We start from the raw sequence: 17805 nt of genomic DNA on the forward strand, positions 1-17805 counted from the left end.
CTGCCATTTCTTTCTTTATTATAAAATCTAGTTTTATAATAAAGATTTGTACTTGATTTGCAACTATTGATTTTTATAGATCTTCATTCACCTGTAAAATCATAAACATGAGAGATTATATGTTACATACACAAATGTTGAATGGTTAGATGTCACCATCAAAGCCATCATGCACCATGACACATCATGTGAGTTTTTAGAAAACAGACGAGTTACCTTGAACTGGTAATTATTTGGCATTGCTGATGGGGTCTGCCACAGTATGCTCTGTCTCACACTTTGGTTATGGACAAAATCTTTTCAGATTCTTTTTTCTGGTGCTTTATCCTAGCCCCCCAACCACAGGAACCATTATCTTCCATGAAAAATGTTTGAAAAAAATACATACTGTATATTTATAACTTTAATTGAGTTTATGAATTTCATGTGTGACAAGCAGTTTATTAAACCCATTTTCCTTTAAATGAAAAAAGTGAGTGTATCGTATGACTTTTTTAATAAAAACAAATGTGACACTGCACTAGCTTATAAATCTGAAAATTAAAGTCATGATGCACACAAACGTCAAAAACATTATTATACTTAAGGCGCTTAAAATTGTTCTTGCCTCCAGAATGAGACAGTGACGCAGTTTTTTATGAAGGAGTGTTATTAAGAAGTACTAAAGTTGGCTTACCCTGATAATACAGATTGATATAATGACACCATATAACTAGAAGCAGTCATGCAACACTGTCTGCTCTGAACATTACATGATGACTGGAAAATAAAAAATTTGGGGAACAAAGCAATTCAGGATAAAATTAATTTCTTTAAAAACAAGACTTGCATAAAATGTGCATATGCTGGTGTTTGACTATTGAAATGTTTTTGAAATGTTGAAATGTTTTTGTCTCAGCTGTTGGGTGTAGCAGTTATTTATCATCTACGGTACATCCAAAAGTTAACAATTTAATCAAATGACGCTGCCTATTTATTTTTAAAGGGTTACTAATTGTAGTATCATAAACCTACAGTAAATATTAACACCAACCATACCATTTATGAAAGTATTGACAGTATTAGCATTTCTAAACAAATACTTATGAATAAATGGAAACCAATTCTGTCCCTTTTCTGAAAAAAGGCATCACAAAAAATAGGCAACTTGTTTTTTGCCTGGGAATTCCACAATAAGGAAAGGCTCAGCATTCAGATTGCCTGTACAGAATGTGGTTTCAAGTCTGATTGGAAAGAGGCACCCTCTTAATGGCACAGGCACCATCCCCTTTTAATGAAGAGGAGGAGGAGGAGGAGGAGGAGGATGATGATGATGATGATGTCTGTTCCTCTTCCTCATGTTCTTTTTTTTTCCTTTCTTCTGTATATCTTCTTCTGTTTTTACATTATGTTTCATCCTATTGAGGCTGGCTTAAAGGCCTCACTAGAAATGCGCCAGTCACTGTTGAATATGGATGACTTAATGATTTAACAGTGATGTTACTAAACCTGACTAAATTGTTGGGACTACTTATTTGATCATCTGTAGCTCGACATATGAAGCTGTGTAAATACAGCAGAACAATTTATCTCAAACCTTCGGAATAAAGTAAGTTTGCTGAAAACTAAAATAATGCTACTGTAGCCTTGCTGAAACTCAGCTGCCATCCCCAAGCCACAACAACATTTGAAACATGGATATGTAAACACATTCAAGTTCATGTTTTTTTAATTGTAAAAAAAACCAATTTGAAATACAATATTGGCTGACAGTCTCCAAGCGGTCTTAAAACACCATACGTTTCGTACGTACGTATGTCATCTCTCATTTTCTTAAGAAAGGTTGAAACGTTAAATAGTAGATGACAGCAGCAGGCTTGTGTTCTCAATGAGCCGCAGTTAATACCTACTGTAAGCTTTCATGTTAGGCCTAATCCTTTTATTTGTTGCTGGTGCATCCTGCAATCAAAGCAAAAAGAGGGACACAATGGCACTGGATATTGCCAGCATTGCTGTCGTACTGCAGCAAATGAAATCAAATGAAATAAATCTGTACAAAGGCACAAATCAGGAGAGAGGTATACAAATTAGAAAGATTTAGAAAGAAAGATCACTTTATTGGCCATATACAGTTTTCTTTTATTAGGAATTTGTCTTTTACATACCCCAACTTGCTCTCCATGAGAAACATAGACAGGGAGGGAAGCTTTGGGGTCAGTTCGCAGGGTCAGCCATTTCTAAATATTGCACCCTGGAACAGTTAGGGTTAAGGGCCTTGGTCAGGGGCCCAATGGAGTAGGATTCCTCTGCTGGCCACAGGATTCGACCTGGCAATGTTCCAGCCACAGATCCTTAGCCACAGAGCCACAGCACCACCCTAATTTATTAAAGGCACAGAATATCACTTTGAACATGTTGAAGTTGACCATTAAGAAGTGGATAGTGTAACTGAAGTGTTTAAGGATGTCACCGTGAGGACAACGGCAACTTTGACATTGTTTATGAGTCAACAATATCCTGGACATTCCCTAAAGCTGGCATAGCTAAAAATAAACCATCGCAAATCCCACATGGAACTTGCAACAAATCATTTTAGTGATACAGCAAACATGTGACAAAGGCTTTAGGGCTTGGAGGTTTTTGGTCTTCATTTTTTTGGCTAAACATTTAATCTGGTGCAAACCCAACAAAGTCCTTTAACCATTTAAAACAACCCCTACTGTCAATCATTGTAGTGAAGCATTCTAACTTATGGGACTACTGCACATCAGCAGGGATTTAGTAGCTTGTAAAGACTGAAAAGGAAAAGGAATGGAGGCAAATCTTAGACAAATCAAAGGGAAGGAAACTCGCCTTTCAGCAAGACAGTGACCCAGTGCTTAAGACCAAAGCCACACCTGAATGGCTCAACAAAGCAAAAGTGAATGTCTTTGAGTGGTCCAGTCAAACTCCTGGCGTTTCTGGCAGGATTTGAAAATTGTTGTTCATCGGTAATCCTCAACCAACCTGACAGGGCTGACATTGCAGCATTATGGTGTATAATGTGTATAACTTATGAAATTAACATTTCATTTTTTTATTTTTATTTTCAGACATAGAAATGTGCAGTTTAAGCAACTTAAGATTAAAAATACTTATAAATGTATATATGTGCATAAAACTTATAAATGTATATTAATGTTTAATTCAACAAAAAGCGATATAATTAGAAGAGAATTAATACTTTTGCATGGCACTGAATGTGTAACTGAAGTACAGTATGCATTTTATTATAAATGTAATATTTTTTAAGTAGCAAAACAATGTATAACAAGAAAATTGGAAGAATTTAAATGAAAGAAAAAATAAGGAACATACATTTACTGTAGTGGCACACAATTTCATGCTATACAGTAGATTCAGGCAAATGTACAAAATGTACAAAATGAGAATTATATTGAAAGAAAAATACTGCTATTAATCATCTTGAAAATGAAGTCGATTATTATTATTATTCTGCAACCCTTATTTAAATGTGAAAGTCTAATTATCGATCAGACATTGGTGTTTAAGTTTATATTTATGATTACTCAGTGAGAATTGCCTTTTGTAATTTTTCCTTTTTCTAACATTCCCACCCTCTAAAGCTGTACATGGGTGTGTTTTTTTTTATTTATTGATGATAAGAAGGTGTTCATTCAGAGCTCTTCATTCTATCATTTTTTTTATTCAACTTGTTTTTAATTGCAAAATAATATATTAGAAGTTCAGCTCATGTTAGGATACAGTATGTGAAAGAGGTTGTTGGGCTTGGACTACTTCTGCTGCAGTTTTCAGGAATATACATCTTGTTTGCAGTTATGTTTTATAGGCTTAAATAGTTGCTTGTTCTTTGTGTCCACATACCATAATCCATAATTAAACACATGGGTCCTTATTTTCCAGTATAGGCAAAATGCCTGCAGTGGAAAAGCAGACCGGTAGTGTCATACTATTGATTTAAAGACGAGTTTGAAGTCTGAATGTGTTGCATAGACACGTAGCCCATAATTTAAACTAAAAATGGTAAGTATAAGACATTTGAATCTGAACTGTTTTTGAAACAACACAAACAAAAACTAGAGGTTTTTTTTGTATCTGTCTTAATTGTATCAACTACATTTTGTGCAATTAAACTGGTGTCTGTTGAAGTCACAAAGTCTATAACTTTGATTTTCTTGTTTTGACTGGAGTTCAGACTCGGCACCTCAAGTGCCTCACGTGACATTGAGGTGTGGGTCAGGTGTAAACTGCCACATCTGTGCTGCAGATGTGCAGAAATTAAAGTTAGTAATTGTTTTTCCTTCCTCTTTGCACCCACATGTAGACAAATTCAGCAGCAGCAGTGTAAACAAACGGCAGAAGCTGGCTCACGACTTTCTCTGCTCCATTGACCAGACAGGGGATTTCTTGGCCCTGTTAGAAGACGATGACGTTGATGAAGTCAAACAGGAGAGACTAGAGGTGAGCGGGAGTCAAAATGCTGACTGTCTGAAATAAAATACGTCAATGTACCAGAAAGAAAAAGACAGAAAAAATAAGTGGACACTGCATAAAAAAAGGAGTTCTCAAATGTTGTGGTATTGTGGTCACCGACTGAATGATTCACAGTTTTCCTCAGTGACTTCAGAAGCTGGAAACATTAGTCTTAAATGGGCTGTTTAAACAAGTTAAGTTTAATGTATTTGGTAACCCCAAGAGCACCTGATACTTTAAGCCTAGATTGAACAAATTAATTTATAGACTGTAGGTCAGCAAAATAACGAGCACCTTCCATTTGAGTACCTCTGTAAGGGCTGTGTGTGTCTGTGTTAATGAGAAATGAAAAAAGTGATGTCTCTATAGAAAAATTAACAAAGTAAGATTAGAATTCTTTAACATAATAAAGAACTAGGCCTCGGTTTTTATCTCCCTTCTAGCCTTTCCTTATTTTTTCATATAGGACAGGGCTGATATCAATTCTATAACCACAGAACAGTTTTTCATTATTTTAACACTGGCGCTCCATAATCAAACAAGTACATATGAACATCAAAGGATAAAGTCTGATCGCATAAATCAGAGAAGAGAACAAATCAAAAGAGCAGCTTGCTGGTTTACCCATCTTTAGAAGCAGATGCTGTAACAACGGAAGTTAAGAAATTGCCTTAGGCGGAATCAAATCTACTGTACATCTGCTGGAAATACAAGTGCGAGAAGTTCATGCAATGCTTGTACAGTACATTGGATAGTGGCTGAATAGTTCTGAGCCAGTGTGAAGCATCAGAAAAATGTATTCAAATAGTCTTAATTGGAAGCAAATATTGAAGAACACCTTACAAAAGGAATACTGTGTTTTTTTAGTATAGTTGAATTAATTAGAATTAACATTTTCTTGTATTTGCAGATACTTATGTCAGAATAACTCCACATCATACAGTCTGCTAACTCCACAATATTCTGATAGTGAGAGCAGCTGAAAGGATATAAGAATTAAGAAATAATACCTTAGGTTCTTCTGATATCCTCTGTTGTCTTTATTCCTTTCATGAAATGGTAGTGCATTACTGAAAGGAAGGTATTTGTTCTAATTTAGTTGCATATTCTCTAAATCCAGCATACAGTTAAAAAATACTGGTAATAATGGAACAGCTTGGTATGACTTATCTGAATGAAACTGTGTAGCATCATTCAAATACATTTAGGCTTTAAAGAGCCTCAAAACTTCACTGGTTTCTAAGCAATTCTATAACGTTTACATCATAGTAAACGTTCTCCTTAGGTATAAACATTTATTGGAAGCAATAAAACAGTAGGAGATGATTTTAAATCCCTTAATATAAACAGACATTCTTCATATTTTCCACGCTTTTTCTTCCTGTGTCTTAAAGAAAACGAAGAAGAGGAAAAACCAAATCTGTCTTTGTTCGGAAAAGGCCAATTAAAATGCATAACCTTCCGGTCGGAAGATGTGATTAGAGCTGTCAGACAAGAGTCACGGCCTTGCCAGAATAAAAAAAAAGAGACATAACTTTGGATATTGCCGTGAGACTTCATACGTCTCGTTTCAATTAAAATAAAGCCCTAGCCATTTTGGATGTGTCCCAGAGTGGCTGTGGTTTTTCAAGCTTTGTTCCCTTTTGAACATTCTAGTGGGCATGTTATAGCTATCAGAGCAATCTTTAGGACTGTGCCACCAAATCCTTCTGGGCCTCCCACTTTGTTCAGCTCGTGCTGCCTTCTGCTGAAAATTTACAACCCACCCACTGAAGACTGGATACATTCAGAAATGTCTTTCTATTCCCATGAATGAACTTAACCTTCACTTCCACCCAAAAACTTGACTCTCTCTCAATATGCTATGATTGCTCTCGGATTATGCTTAAGAACAGTAGGTAAAACATATATAGCAGTCCCCCATTCCTTTGTAATTAACTAATTTTCATGACCAAATTCTAAAATACCACAGGGCTTAATCTAGAATTATAAATTCAATTGGATTTTTAAAACGTTCCTTAAAAAAAAATGTGATGCTTGACCATTTTAGGTCCACACCCCAGTCGGTGTCATTAGCAATGGGTGGGTACAGACTACTCAGGTTACACAGGAAGAGTACTTTGCATAAAGATTAAAAATATTCCTAATAAAGCAGTTCTTGCTCAAATGATAATAGGGCTTGTGTTTTATTACAGATATATCTGCAACAAGTTCTATTATCTGAAGTCTCTGCCCTTCCCATTGCTTATGCCATAGTAGTTTATTTTTTTTATTTTTTTTCCTTCAGTTTCATGAAACCATAAGTGGTAAATGGGGGCTCCCAATTAGTTCATACAGTAAAAACTCCCACGTGGTGAGTACACTGAGGCTTGTGCTCCTGACATTGCCAATGCAAACCTGTTTGAGTATCTGTACACTGCTGTTGGGCGTGGGTGGATTTAGAATGACGTTTCCTCGGCATGCCACACATCATCAGCACCCGCTGTGACTTAGCAGCATGCCTGTATGCTCGCAATGTAATCAGCACATGGTGTTCATTGCTCTTCTAGTAAAGAGTAACTCTCCTGTGAGGCACTGTGGAGCTTGCAGCTACAAAACGTAATTAGCTCTGTAGTGCGAAAGTGCCCTCAGTCACAGTCATATTGACACTTGAGTTCATCAATAGTTTGTTATTGGGCTGATATGAATATTAAAATAATTCGCTTTTTGATTTTCTTGTTAAAAAAATCTTTTTTTTCCTTCTTTTTCTTTTGTTTCTTATAAATGTGAAAAGATAGTGCCCAAAGAAAACAGAAACGTGTGGACACCAGCACGTTGCACAGCAACAAAAAATAAAAAATAAATAAATAAACACTGAATACACTGAATTGTGTTTGAGTTATTTTGTAATCTGTGCATAATTATATTTCACCAATCTGTATTCGTATTGGCATCCAATTACAACAGAAGTCTTTCACACAGATGAAAAGATAGGTCCATCTGTTCAAAGGGAACAGCATATTCTGTGAAAAGGGAAATTAAAGTCACATTTTATTTACATTGGAGATGAGAGATCCAGTGGCATTTCATACTAGATCCTGGTTGTCATTGGCAAATACAATCTATATTATAAAATGTGCCCTGCTTGAACTTTCACTCCCCTTATTTGGAATACTATACATACTGTACTGTATGCTGCTGCCACCACCTGTAACTTCAGTATTCATTTGTTGGACAAGATTGAACTGTGCTTTGGAACATTGTGGGCATCTCATTCATGGTGGGAAAGGTGATATAGACCATGTTTGTAAATAGTGTAAGTGATGTTTTAAAATGACAACAAATATTGTAATATCACGCCTGATATTACTCTGTAACGGGTCGATTGTGGATTGTCGATTTTTTAAAAACATATTATTGGGAACTTTTACTAGACTATTACTGCAGCATTTCAAGTGCTGCACTAATTTCCAGTTTAAGCAAAAATGATTACAAAAGAATGGGCAAAATAAAAAAAATATTGTATCATTGCATCGCATTCAGTAACAAATTTATACCAAAGAATGTCAATTATTCAAGTACAGTACATATTCAAGTGCTTGAGAAAAGATTGTATTTTATAATATTTTAATAGTTGATATCCTTTGAACTTGCAAACAGACTTTATTTTTAAACCAATTGGTTTTTATTCTCTTAATTCTATCCATTCATGAGCAAATTCACATACTGTACTGTAATAGTGGATAAAAAATTAAAATTCAGACACAAGGTATTGAAGATGATTCTTTATCATTACCCTGTTTAGATAGTAGACTATCACAGAACTCCTCAGTGCTATTGAAACCATGCATGTAGGTCAACGCAAGTAGTTATTAAGATACTGTCTATTACTTCTGATCAGACAGCACCAGTTCTTTTTGTCAGCAGCATGGCTTTTATTTCCTTAGGCAAGCCATCAATCAACTCAAGGGCTCTGTCAGATCTCCTGACAAAACTATGATTTTCTCTGACTTTCTTCACCACGTTCAGATGGTTATATTTAAAAGTCTCTTTGTCAACTTGTGTGGGATCTGTATTGTTTCTCTGCAATGCCATGATGACAGCGAGATTGTTAAGGGTGCTATTCTGGGACTTTTGGGATATACATTCTGTTAGTGCCTACAAATACAGCACTTCTGTGGCAAGAACTTCAGCTTTTTTCCCCCTAAATCACTGGATTGAGTGGTTAAATGGGAGTAGGCCTTTTCAATCTCCCCCTGAGCTGTCTGCATCTGTAAGATATGGACTGTACTTACAAAGCACGAGTATCTGGTTATAGAAAAATAGAGGCTTGGGCAGATCATGCTTGCCAAAGTTTAAATACTTTTTTATGGCATACGCATTCAGTCAAACTGCCAGTTTTTCAAACCAGGGTCACTGTGTCTGTTTTTTTCTTGTTTTTTATGGCTTCACAAGAGGTTTTAAAGCCTGATACGAGAGCAAACATAAAAACAAGTAATGTTTAATATATTTTTCATTAGGATTGCTTAAAGCTGTAACATCACAGATCTATGATATCTTATTTTTAACTGTGGAAATGAAGGACATATTTTGTTTAAAGTGCAGTATGCGTTTATTGTTCTTTTATTAGCATTGGTGCATGAAATTTGTGTCAGTGTGCATTGTGTCATCACACTGGAAAGGTTTGAATGGGGAGCTGTATCAGCTTGCTGTGTGGAATTGACGCAGTAGAGACAGGTTAATTTTATGTTGAAAAATAAAAAAAATAAAAAATGTTTCTGCTGTTGAGACCTTTTCAGGTGTGAAACAGAGAGAAAGGGTGCAGGGATATGAAGCAAAGGAGATAAAAAACATGTCAGAATTGGGCATGCAGGTGAAAAAGAGTGTTCAAATGAATCAAAATCCAGGGGAGACGTGAGAAGCTGAGATCTGTAAATGAAGAGAGTTTAACAATGAGAGCTGCGGAAGGTGTGATCTTAGTTTACTGACAATCTTGGATTCTGATGTCTTTCTGTCATTCAAGCCCTGAAAGCCCTGTTAAAGGACACAGATAGAAATGTCAGAATAATCATGGCCAGGAGAGGTAAAACAGGGAACTGGGGTCCTGTAACAGTTTAAAGTCATCTTTGCTCCTTCCTGCTCTGATGTGTTCTCTAAAATCGCCAACCAGTCTTCTTCCCCTTTCGGCAATGTAAATAACACTTTCTACAAAGATGCAATAAATGAGTTTGCTGAATAAGTAATAAGCTCTCTGGGTGATTTTAAAACACCAGAGGGGCTACGCTGTCTTGTTGGAGTTATTTAGCTAAAATTATGAATGTGAATTCGGCAAGGAGTACCAAAGCTCACCATATGACAGTTAAACTGTAATGACTGTAAATGTCAGTAACTCATGTTAAAGTCTTCCTTTTTGGCTGACTTGAATGTTGTTTTAATGTGCTTTTTAATCCTTGTTCTTGTAGAATATGCTAATTTTCTATCAATATACAGTACTCTCAGAAAGATATCAGCACATTCCCTTGCTTTGATTTGTATTTTGAAGCCACATACTACACAAGCCAAGCATGTAAAACATTACTCATTTTTTTCTGCAGGAACTCTATTAGGTGAGTTGAGTTGAGTTGTACCTTAAAATAGCGACTGCTTGTGCTGATTACAAAATATGACATTGCTTCTTAATTTTATTGATACTTTAATTGTGAATCTAAAATGTTTTTGTTGAAAATGTACTTACAGTATGTCATTTGTCAATTTCTTCAGTTCAACAGTAAAGTTTCACTTACGTACTAAACATAAACTCTCAACTTAATGTAGCAGTGGATCTTTTTAGGGGAGGTTTTTAATTAAATGTACATTGGATCACATACAGGTAGCTGTGTTTCTTATTGAATTCTGAAAGCAGTGTTGTTTCTATGGCTGTAAGGAAAACTGCAGTGGGACTATCAGGGTTAAAAGCTTTAGAAATAAGGGTGTTGTCTTTCAGACATCGTGACTGCAGTATGAGACTAAACTTGAGTTGTTTTTTTTATTGCACCAGTGCTTCATCCAGTACATGTTCACTCACTGTACATAATTTACATGTTCAGGTATTGTGGTTATCTACTGTAGTTATGTAAAACAGAAGTGGTTAATCCTCTAGTTGTTAATGCAACAATTGTATTATATTCTCTGATTCAAATGGTCCTCCGAATTGAAAAAAAAACACCTCAGTGACATTCAGAAAAGGTGAAAGTTCATGTAATTAAATAATAAATGATCAGTCATTGAACAACAGTAATGATGGCAGCTTTGTGGAGCAGTGGTTAAGGCCCTGGGCTTGAAACTGGAAGGCTGTGGGTTTCAATGCTGGGAGAGGCACTGCTGTTGCATTGGATAAAAACATCAGCGAAAGAAATTGGTAATAATCTGTAGCCAGATAGTGGGACTGTATGAAGAAAATCTTCCCTACATCTCAGGTGTGAAAAAAATCATAGTATTTCTAGTATTGAATGTAAAAGGTCAAATTAAGGCCACAATAAAACCCAAAATTTCAAACCACCTACAGTACTGTACCACAGTTTCTAAAAACTGCACAAATAGCAGTTGGTGGGTAAAACCCAGACCTTAAAAGACCTTGGGCAAAAAGAAGCTCACCATCTAATAACACAGTTCATCTAATTAAGAGGAATGTTGTGTGTAAAATATGCAGTATCATTCTGCACACTGCTGTTTTTTATGTCGCATTGCTATTTTATCATGTGAGGCTCATCAGTGGATTCTGTCTGAACATTGGAACATATTTGAATGTAATTTACAGTGTGCCTTGTCCTATGAGTGTGAAAGTGGTTACAGAAAAAAGGGAAATGAGAAGCACCAGTTGAAGATAGCACCTTGTATGAAATTGAACACCAATAGCTTTTGGAACATACTGGCCATGTAATTTACAGCAAATAATGTAGTGTATACTTATACTGCATTGGTAAGATGTGTAGTTCAGCTTTTCAAACTATAAATATTTACAGTATGTAAGGGCTTTTTTGGATGTTTTGTAATGGCTTTTAATGGTTGAACAGGAATCTTCTGAATAATCTCTAGATCAGTGATGTTTAGTTTGAATTTGCAGCCTGCCAGATGACAGATAATGCCAATTATGACAGATAAAGAATAAAAACAATCCTGTTAAACTGGTATGATGTCAAGATTCAATGCCAGATTTGCTGTAGCCCCTGGTCTTTGACAGAAAATTGTTTTCTGTTTAAGATAAATATGTTCAAAATAAAACCAATGTGCAAAACACATATTTCCAAAATTCAATGAACAGCCTTTTTAGACCTGACCATCTGAGGTTTTTGTGGGTGAAAAAACACAATATAATTTTTATCCTACGGTATCTGACATTATGGTCTTATCAGTCTTAAACAATTCTGTCACACATCAGTAGTTTCTCCTGATGACATTTTGGCATTCTCTGTTCACAATTTGACAGTACTACTAGAAAACACTAGCTCACATCATGCTAACAGCTTTTGTTTCGCACAGGTGATTTGCTTCATTGTAGTGCTGTTATTGTACAGTGTGGTTGTGGAAAAAGTCAGGGGACAAGGCATGCCTATCGTTTGCTTCTGCAGCAGTGACTTTCAGCTCATCCTGGTCATTTTATCACCTGGGGGCTTGATGATTCGTGTTAAATGTCTCCAATTCTGATTGCACAAGTTCAGCTTTTGGTTTAAGTATGGGGAATGTGGTGATTGTACTGTTTATAGAGATGATCCATTTTTTTACATGCTGAAACCTCGTGTGATAGTACATAAAAAGGAAATATAGGTTATAGCTTGTATTCCGGGTTTTATCGTGAAAATTGTTGTTTGTGCAGGGCACAATTTAATGTAGTTGGATATTCCTCCCCATGAGAATGTATAAATGCAGAATCTGTTTAGCTGATATACTAAAAAATATCTACCAAGTAGAACAAAAACATACTTTGTGTTCAAACTAGTGATTACGAGTGACCATAAATATTGGGACACATTCATTTTGTGTAATCTTTGAGGGAATAACTGCATGAAGTCTGCAACCCATTAAGCTCGCCAAACTCTCTGTAATAATTTAAGAGCTTATTCTTGTCTATTTTAGGGGTTTTCTGACTTCAGTTTTTCTTCAGCCCGTAAAATGTGTGCTCAATTAAGTTTAAACCTGGAGACTGACTTGGCCATTCTGGAATTTTCCACTTTTTTCTCTTTGATTGCATTCACTGTATAGAGTATTTTGAATTTTTGTTCTGCCACCTAACAGATATGGAAGCATTTTATTTAGCATAAGCAGATAACAGATTTGTCTGAATTCATCCCCTTGCTGCCATTATTGGTTATGTCATCAATAAGGTGACTGAGCCAGTTCCACAGGTGGCCATTCTTACCCAGGCCAAGTCATTACTTCCGTCATGCTTCACACATTAGCTGGTGTTCTTTGGAGCAACTACATTTTTCCACCATTTTACCTTTTTCCATCAATTTTGTAAAGGTTTATCTTGGTCATACAGTATCTATCCATGCAGTGTAATTCTCAAAAATCTCCTAGGAAATGTTTCAGAATAAATTATAATCTGTTTTTTCTGCTCTTAGTGCGGATGAGAGGTTTACATCTTGTGGTGTAGCCTTTGTAATTCAGCTTTCTCAGTCTTCTGCATACTGTGGATTTTGATACCTTCACCCCTGCACTCTGGAAGTTGATGGTGATTTCACGGACAGTTGTTTTAGGGTTTTCTTTGACAGTTCTGATAATTTTTCTGTCATCGACAGCAGATGTTTTTCTTGGGCAATCCAGTCCTGTCTGATTGGTAATTATACCTGTGGTTTCTTTCTTCTTTACTAGATTCCAAATTGTTGATCTTGGTATAGCCAATTTCTGTCCTATGGTTCCGATTGACTTTTTCTTTACTTTTAGCTTCAGAATTGCCTATTTTCCTTTCACAGAAAGGTGGTGAAATTAGTATTAAAATGTTGGTGTTCATTTTCATTTTACTTTAAACCATAGTCTCCAAATACTGAAGTTTAAGAAGTAAAAACAGTTTCTAGGATGTTTACAGCACTTTGATGAGTGAGCCTAATTACCAACAATAAACACCTTAGCAGCAACAGGCACCTGTCAGCCAATTGTCCCAATACATTTCGTTCTAAACAGATTTGACACTTTCAGTTTAATTGACCCAAGACGGTAGAACTTAGCTGACTTTTGTTAAAAATAAAATCTTAGGATTTGTACTTTTCTGGCATATATTTTCATGAGAATTTTTTTTTTTCATTTTGAAAATCCCTGTCACAGTATGTTTTCCTGTGTACAGTATGTTTGTGCTCCCTTTCAGCATACAAATCCTTGATGCCTGCATAATACTGTACAAAAGGTTGTACTCATATAGAAACTGAATTTTATCACTCTGTTTCATACCTTTGTAATAACATTCTAATACCATTGTTGAAGGACTGTGAAAAGGTTAAAGCTGTGGTCAGAGTCAGTTATAGTATGTGTACATGGCAGCTAGATATGAGAGACATCCTAAGGGGGAGATACAGAAGTTAAAAAATTCCTTACATGTCTGTTTATAATACTTTCATCTTAGCTCAGCAATACTGCTAGCTAAGCAACTATTTACATTTAATGACTAAATATTCAGTTATGTTCTCACCCTATGGAGCAACACAATTGCACAATCAAGTTTTCCCTTATTTGTTTTTTTTTTTATTTAATACACAAAACATAAGTTAAAAATACACAAAGGACATAGTCAACAAACTACATATAAAAAACATACTGTGCAAATCATACAGTGACAACAGAACAAGCTAGAATCAACATGGTTTACAATAACATAAGGAAAAAAGTAAAAACAAATAAGGGAAATTGAATAAAAGGGAATAGGGGAGACAGTCTATTCATAATCTGAAAAAAATTAAAACACATAATAGTAATTAATGGTGTGGAATGCAGCACATTTAAATTAAAATAATTAATGAATGGAAACCAAATATCCTGAAAGGTAGACATTTGATTTTTTATAGACATCATAGATTTCTCAAGTAAAAGATTTTTAAATTTCTTTGATGTCCATTGTGAAAGAGAAATCTTTTTTTAATTAATTCAGTTTAATAATATATACAGTGGATATCAGACGTCTACACACCCTTATTTAAATGTCTGCTTTTGTTGATGTTAAGGCTGAAATCAAGACAAATCCTGTCAGACCTTTTTTCACCTTTAATAAGATGTTGTTAAAGATTTATTAAATCCACTTTTATTAACTTTTATACATAAATCCATTTATTAACCAACAATCTTTAAGTGAAAACTAATTGTTTATTTTTAGGAAAAATAAATAAAACTTTCAATGTCTTGGTTGCATAAGTGTGCAAACCCTTTATAAAGGCAGTTGCAGCTTAGTTCAGATTTATTTAATTTAAAGATTTCAATAAGGGTGTGTATCCACTGTACTTTTTAGCTATGGTACATGACAGGAGTAAAAATCTGGATGCACAGAGACTTTGAGCTTCCTGAGGTCCCCAGTAAGGTATAACACATGCATTGGCCAAGGATGCCAGACAGGGTAGATGTAATTTGACACCAGAATTGAAAAACAGGATTGCATTTCCAGAAAGGATGTAGGTGATTGTCAGGTACTAATTCACTGCAGTGTTGACATATTTTAGTGTCGACAAGACCCATAACAAAAAGCTTCCTTTGAGTGAAATGTATACAGTGTAAAACCTTATATTGAATGAGCTGTATTTTTGAGTTAATCGAGCATTTCAATCTGTTAAAACAAATTGAAGTCCAGAATTCTAAGGACGCGCCTAAGATAAAATTAAAGTATTTCCCTTATTTGCAATTTAACCCTTTACACCTAAAAACTAATATATATATAGTATACTGTATACTCATATATATATATTCAAATATTGCATTCGGGGAATATTTAATTATTCCTGTTTTTTAGGTTACTGTATGTTTGTAAAAACTGCTAGAAAAACCTTACTAGAATGAAAAATTGTCTTCACATAGCTAATAGATTGATATTTGCATTGGATGCTACTTCAGAGCTACCTGCCAGTTTTTCTGTACTATTGCTGGTGTAGAAAAGGGATGAACCCGATAGTCAGTGTAATGCCAACAGAGACTTGAAGGCCTTATAAATGTGCTTTACAAACTCGAAATCTCCACAATTCACGATCCACAATACACTTAATAACACATAATACTAAATAGTTGCATCTACTATTAACACTATTAGGTTTTAATTAGGGTGAAGGTTTTAATTATGCTTTAGATTAGTACTGCAGTTTGAGTCTGGGTCAGCTGTAGGACTGAAGCTGAGTTTCTGGGTGTGAGTAGCCTTTCTCAATTGTATTAGATGGAACTTTGGTCTTGATGCACTTCACAAATTAGAGCTATTAAAAACAGGCAACTTAAAAGATCTGAAAAAGTAAGTCATAAACCTTATAACAGGCTTTACGACATGCATTAAAGTGTGACTAGTGAATTTACAGCATGCTGTAATTTTCCTTAGGAATCAAAGTGGTCCAAGACTCAGGAAATGTTTCATTACAGGTGCTAGCCTAGGAGTTAACACCAATGGTAATAAATTCAGACAGGGTTTTGAAGAGAAGGCTGAATTAATTCTAGCTCACAGTCTGTACAAGATTCCATAACCTCTAGTGGACCTAGTGGAGAAGGGTGATCTCTGAAAAAGGAGAACAGAATGAAGGTCAAACTCTATTTTGCCAACTACAAAATATGTCCATAATACTTCCATGTGACTATGTAATTGAAGTGTCGATGTCATTAAAAACTGTGAGTTAATGTTCTCTTTCAAGAAAGTGTACTTTTTGTGTTTGTATTCATTTGACATCTGCTGCACTTAGGGTTACTTAGGGTTAGGGTTAAACTTAATCTAAAAAACTATTTGCTTTTCAAAACCAGTCAAGCAAACAAGTTCAGGATATTTATGGTTATACAAGAAAATAAACAAAAAGCATGTGTTGGCTTATTTATAAGAGTCCCTGAAGTCTAATCCTTACAAGATTCTACACCTTAAATTCACTATTTCACTATACAAAGGAATAAATGGCAATGAGTAAGCCGTTCTCCAAAAAAGTAACATAATTCCTCCTGATTTAAACCACGATCTCTGAAACGAAGGAAATTTACCAATCAGTTTTACGCCTAGAAATTGTATCAATAGAAATAGATTGAAATTGTAGCATATTTGAGGAATCTGATTAGTTTGTTCATTCACTCACTTGTTTGCTCTTTCCCACCTGGAAAACTAAATAGAAAAAACTAGAAGGTTCACTACAGGCATCATTAGTGCCTATACAGATGCAAGCAATCAGAACACATGGTATTTCAGCTTAATATGTTACCTGTATCACGGCACGTTGCATTATGTAATTCACCAAAGACAATCGATGGGTGGCCCTTGTGGTGTATTAGATGTTAGTGAAATGATTGCTTCATTTAATCTGTTTCTCTACTGTGCATGTTTAAATCTGCTTAATATGGAATTATATAACTAAAGGGAAATTTTGGTATCTAAAAATAAAAAACAGAAATAAAACATAATATATACCTAATGTAATGCAAATTTTAACAACAAGTAATCAGGAAACAATTTAACGTTAACTTTTAATTATGAAAAATTTCACACATACTGTACTATAGTGGCTTTAAAGCCATTTGATCTCATATGTAATATATACCTAATGTACTGTACATACAGTAGATGGTAGTGGTAGCTAAATATAAAAAACAAAGTACACAACAGTATCCCACCTTCTTGATGAACGTTTTATGCATCAAAGTCTTTAACTTGGTAACTTACAGTGGTTATTTTGGAAAAGTTTTGATGTGTTTGTTCTAACTATATACAGTAAGGTTTATATGTTTCATAAAAAGCTATAATGTTTTATTAGTTTCTTAGAATACGTAATAAGAACACCTTACTTGCTGTAATTATTGAACAAATGTTTGAAATACTGATTAAATACTACTTGATAAGGAATATTAATATTGAATCATGTAAATAAAGAAATTTTAGCAGCTAAAATATCACTTGTGTATATTTCGGAAACATTTTGCCATTCATTTTTAACTACTTTTATTGTCCTTATAGTGATAATGGACAATGATACGCTCAAAGACTGTAAGGTAGTTTAGACGTTTAGACAGTAACCTGCAACTCAGAAGGTGAGCAGTTAAAATCCCACACAGACCATTGCTTTGTTTGTTTTTTACATAGCAGGATATATAAAAAAATGTTTATTATTATACCTTTTTGTGAACACGATGTGCCTCTTTCAGATTTACATCTGCATTGAGAAAATG

The 17805-nt window shown here is 34.9% G+C and overlaps 1 protein-coding gene across 7 annotated transcripts in view; it reads left to right on the forward strand.

Annotated features, from left to right (window-relative positions):
• Window positions 1–17805, forward strand: part of supt3h (SPT3 homolog, SAGA and STAGA complex component) — a 230806-nt gene that overhangs the window by 154072 nt on the left and 58929 nt on the right. For all 7 annotated transcript variants that reach the window (XM_088624993.1, XM_088624991.1, XM_088624997.1 and 4 more), the window contains one exon: window positions 4325–4461. In XM_088624993.1, the coding sequence (XP_088481119.1) occupies window positions 4325–4461 (137 nt within the window). The remainder of the gene's footprint in view (window positions 1–4324; window positions 4462–17805) is intronic.

Source organism: Lepisosteus platostomus, chromosome 3 (assembly GCF_059453375.1).
Source record: "Lepisosteus platostomus isolate fLepPlt1 chromosome 3, fLepPlt1.hap1, whole genome shotgun sequence".
NCBI lineage: Eukaryota > Metazoa > Chordata > Actinopteri > Semionotiformes > Lepisosteidae > Lepisosteus > Lepisosteus platostomus.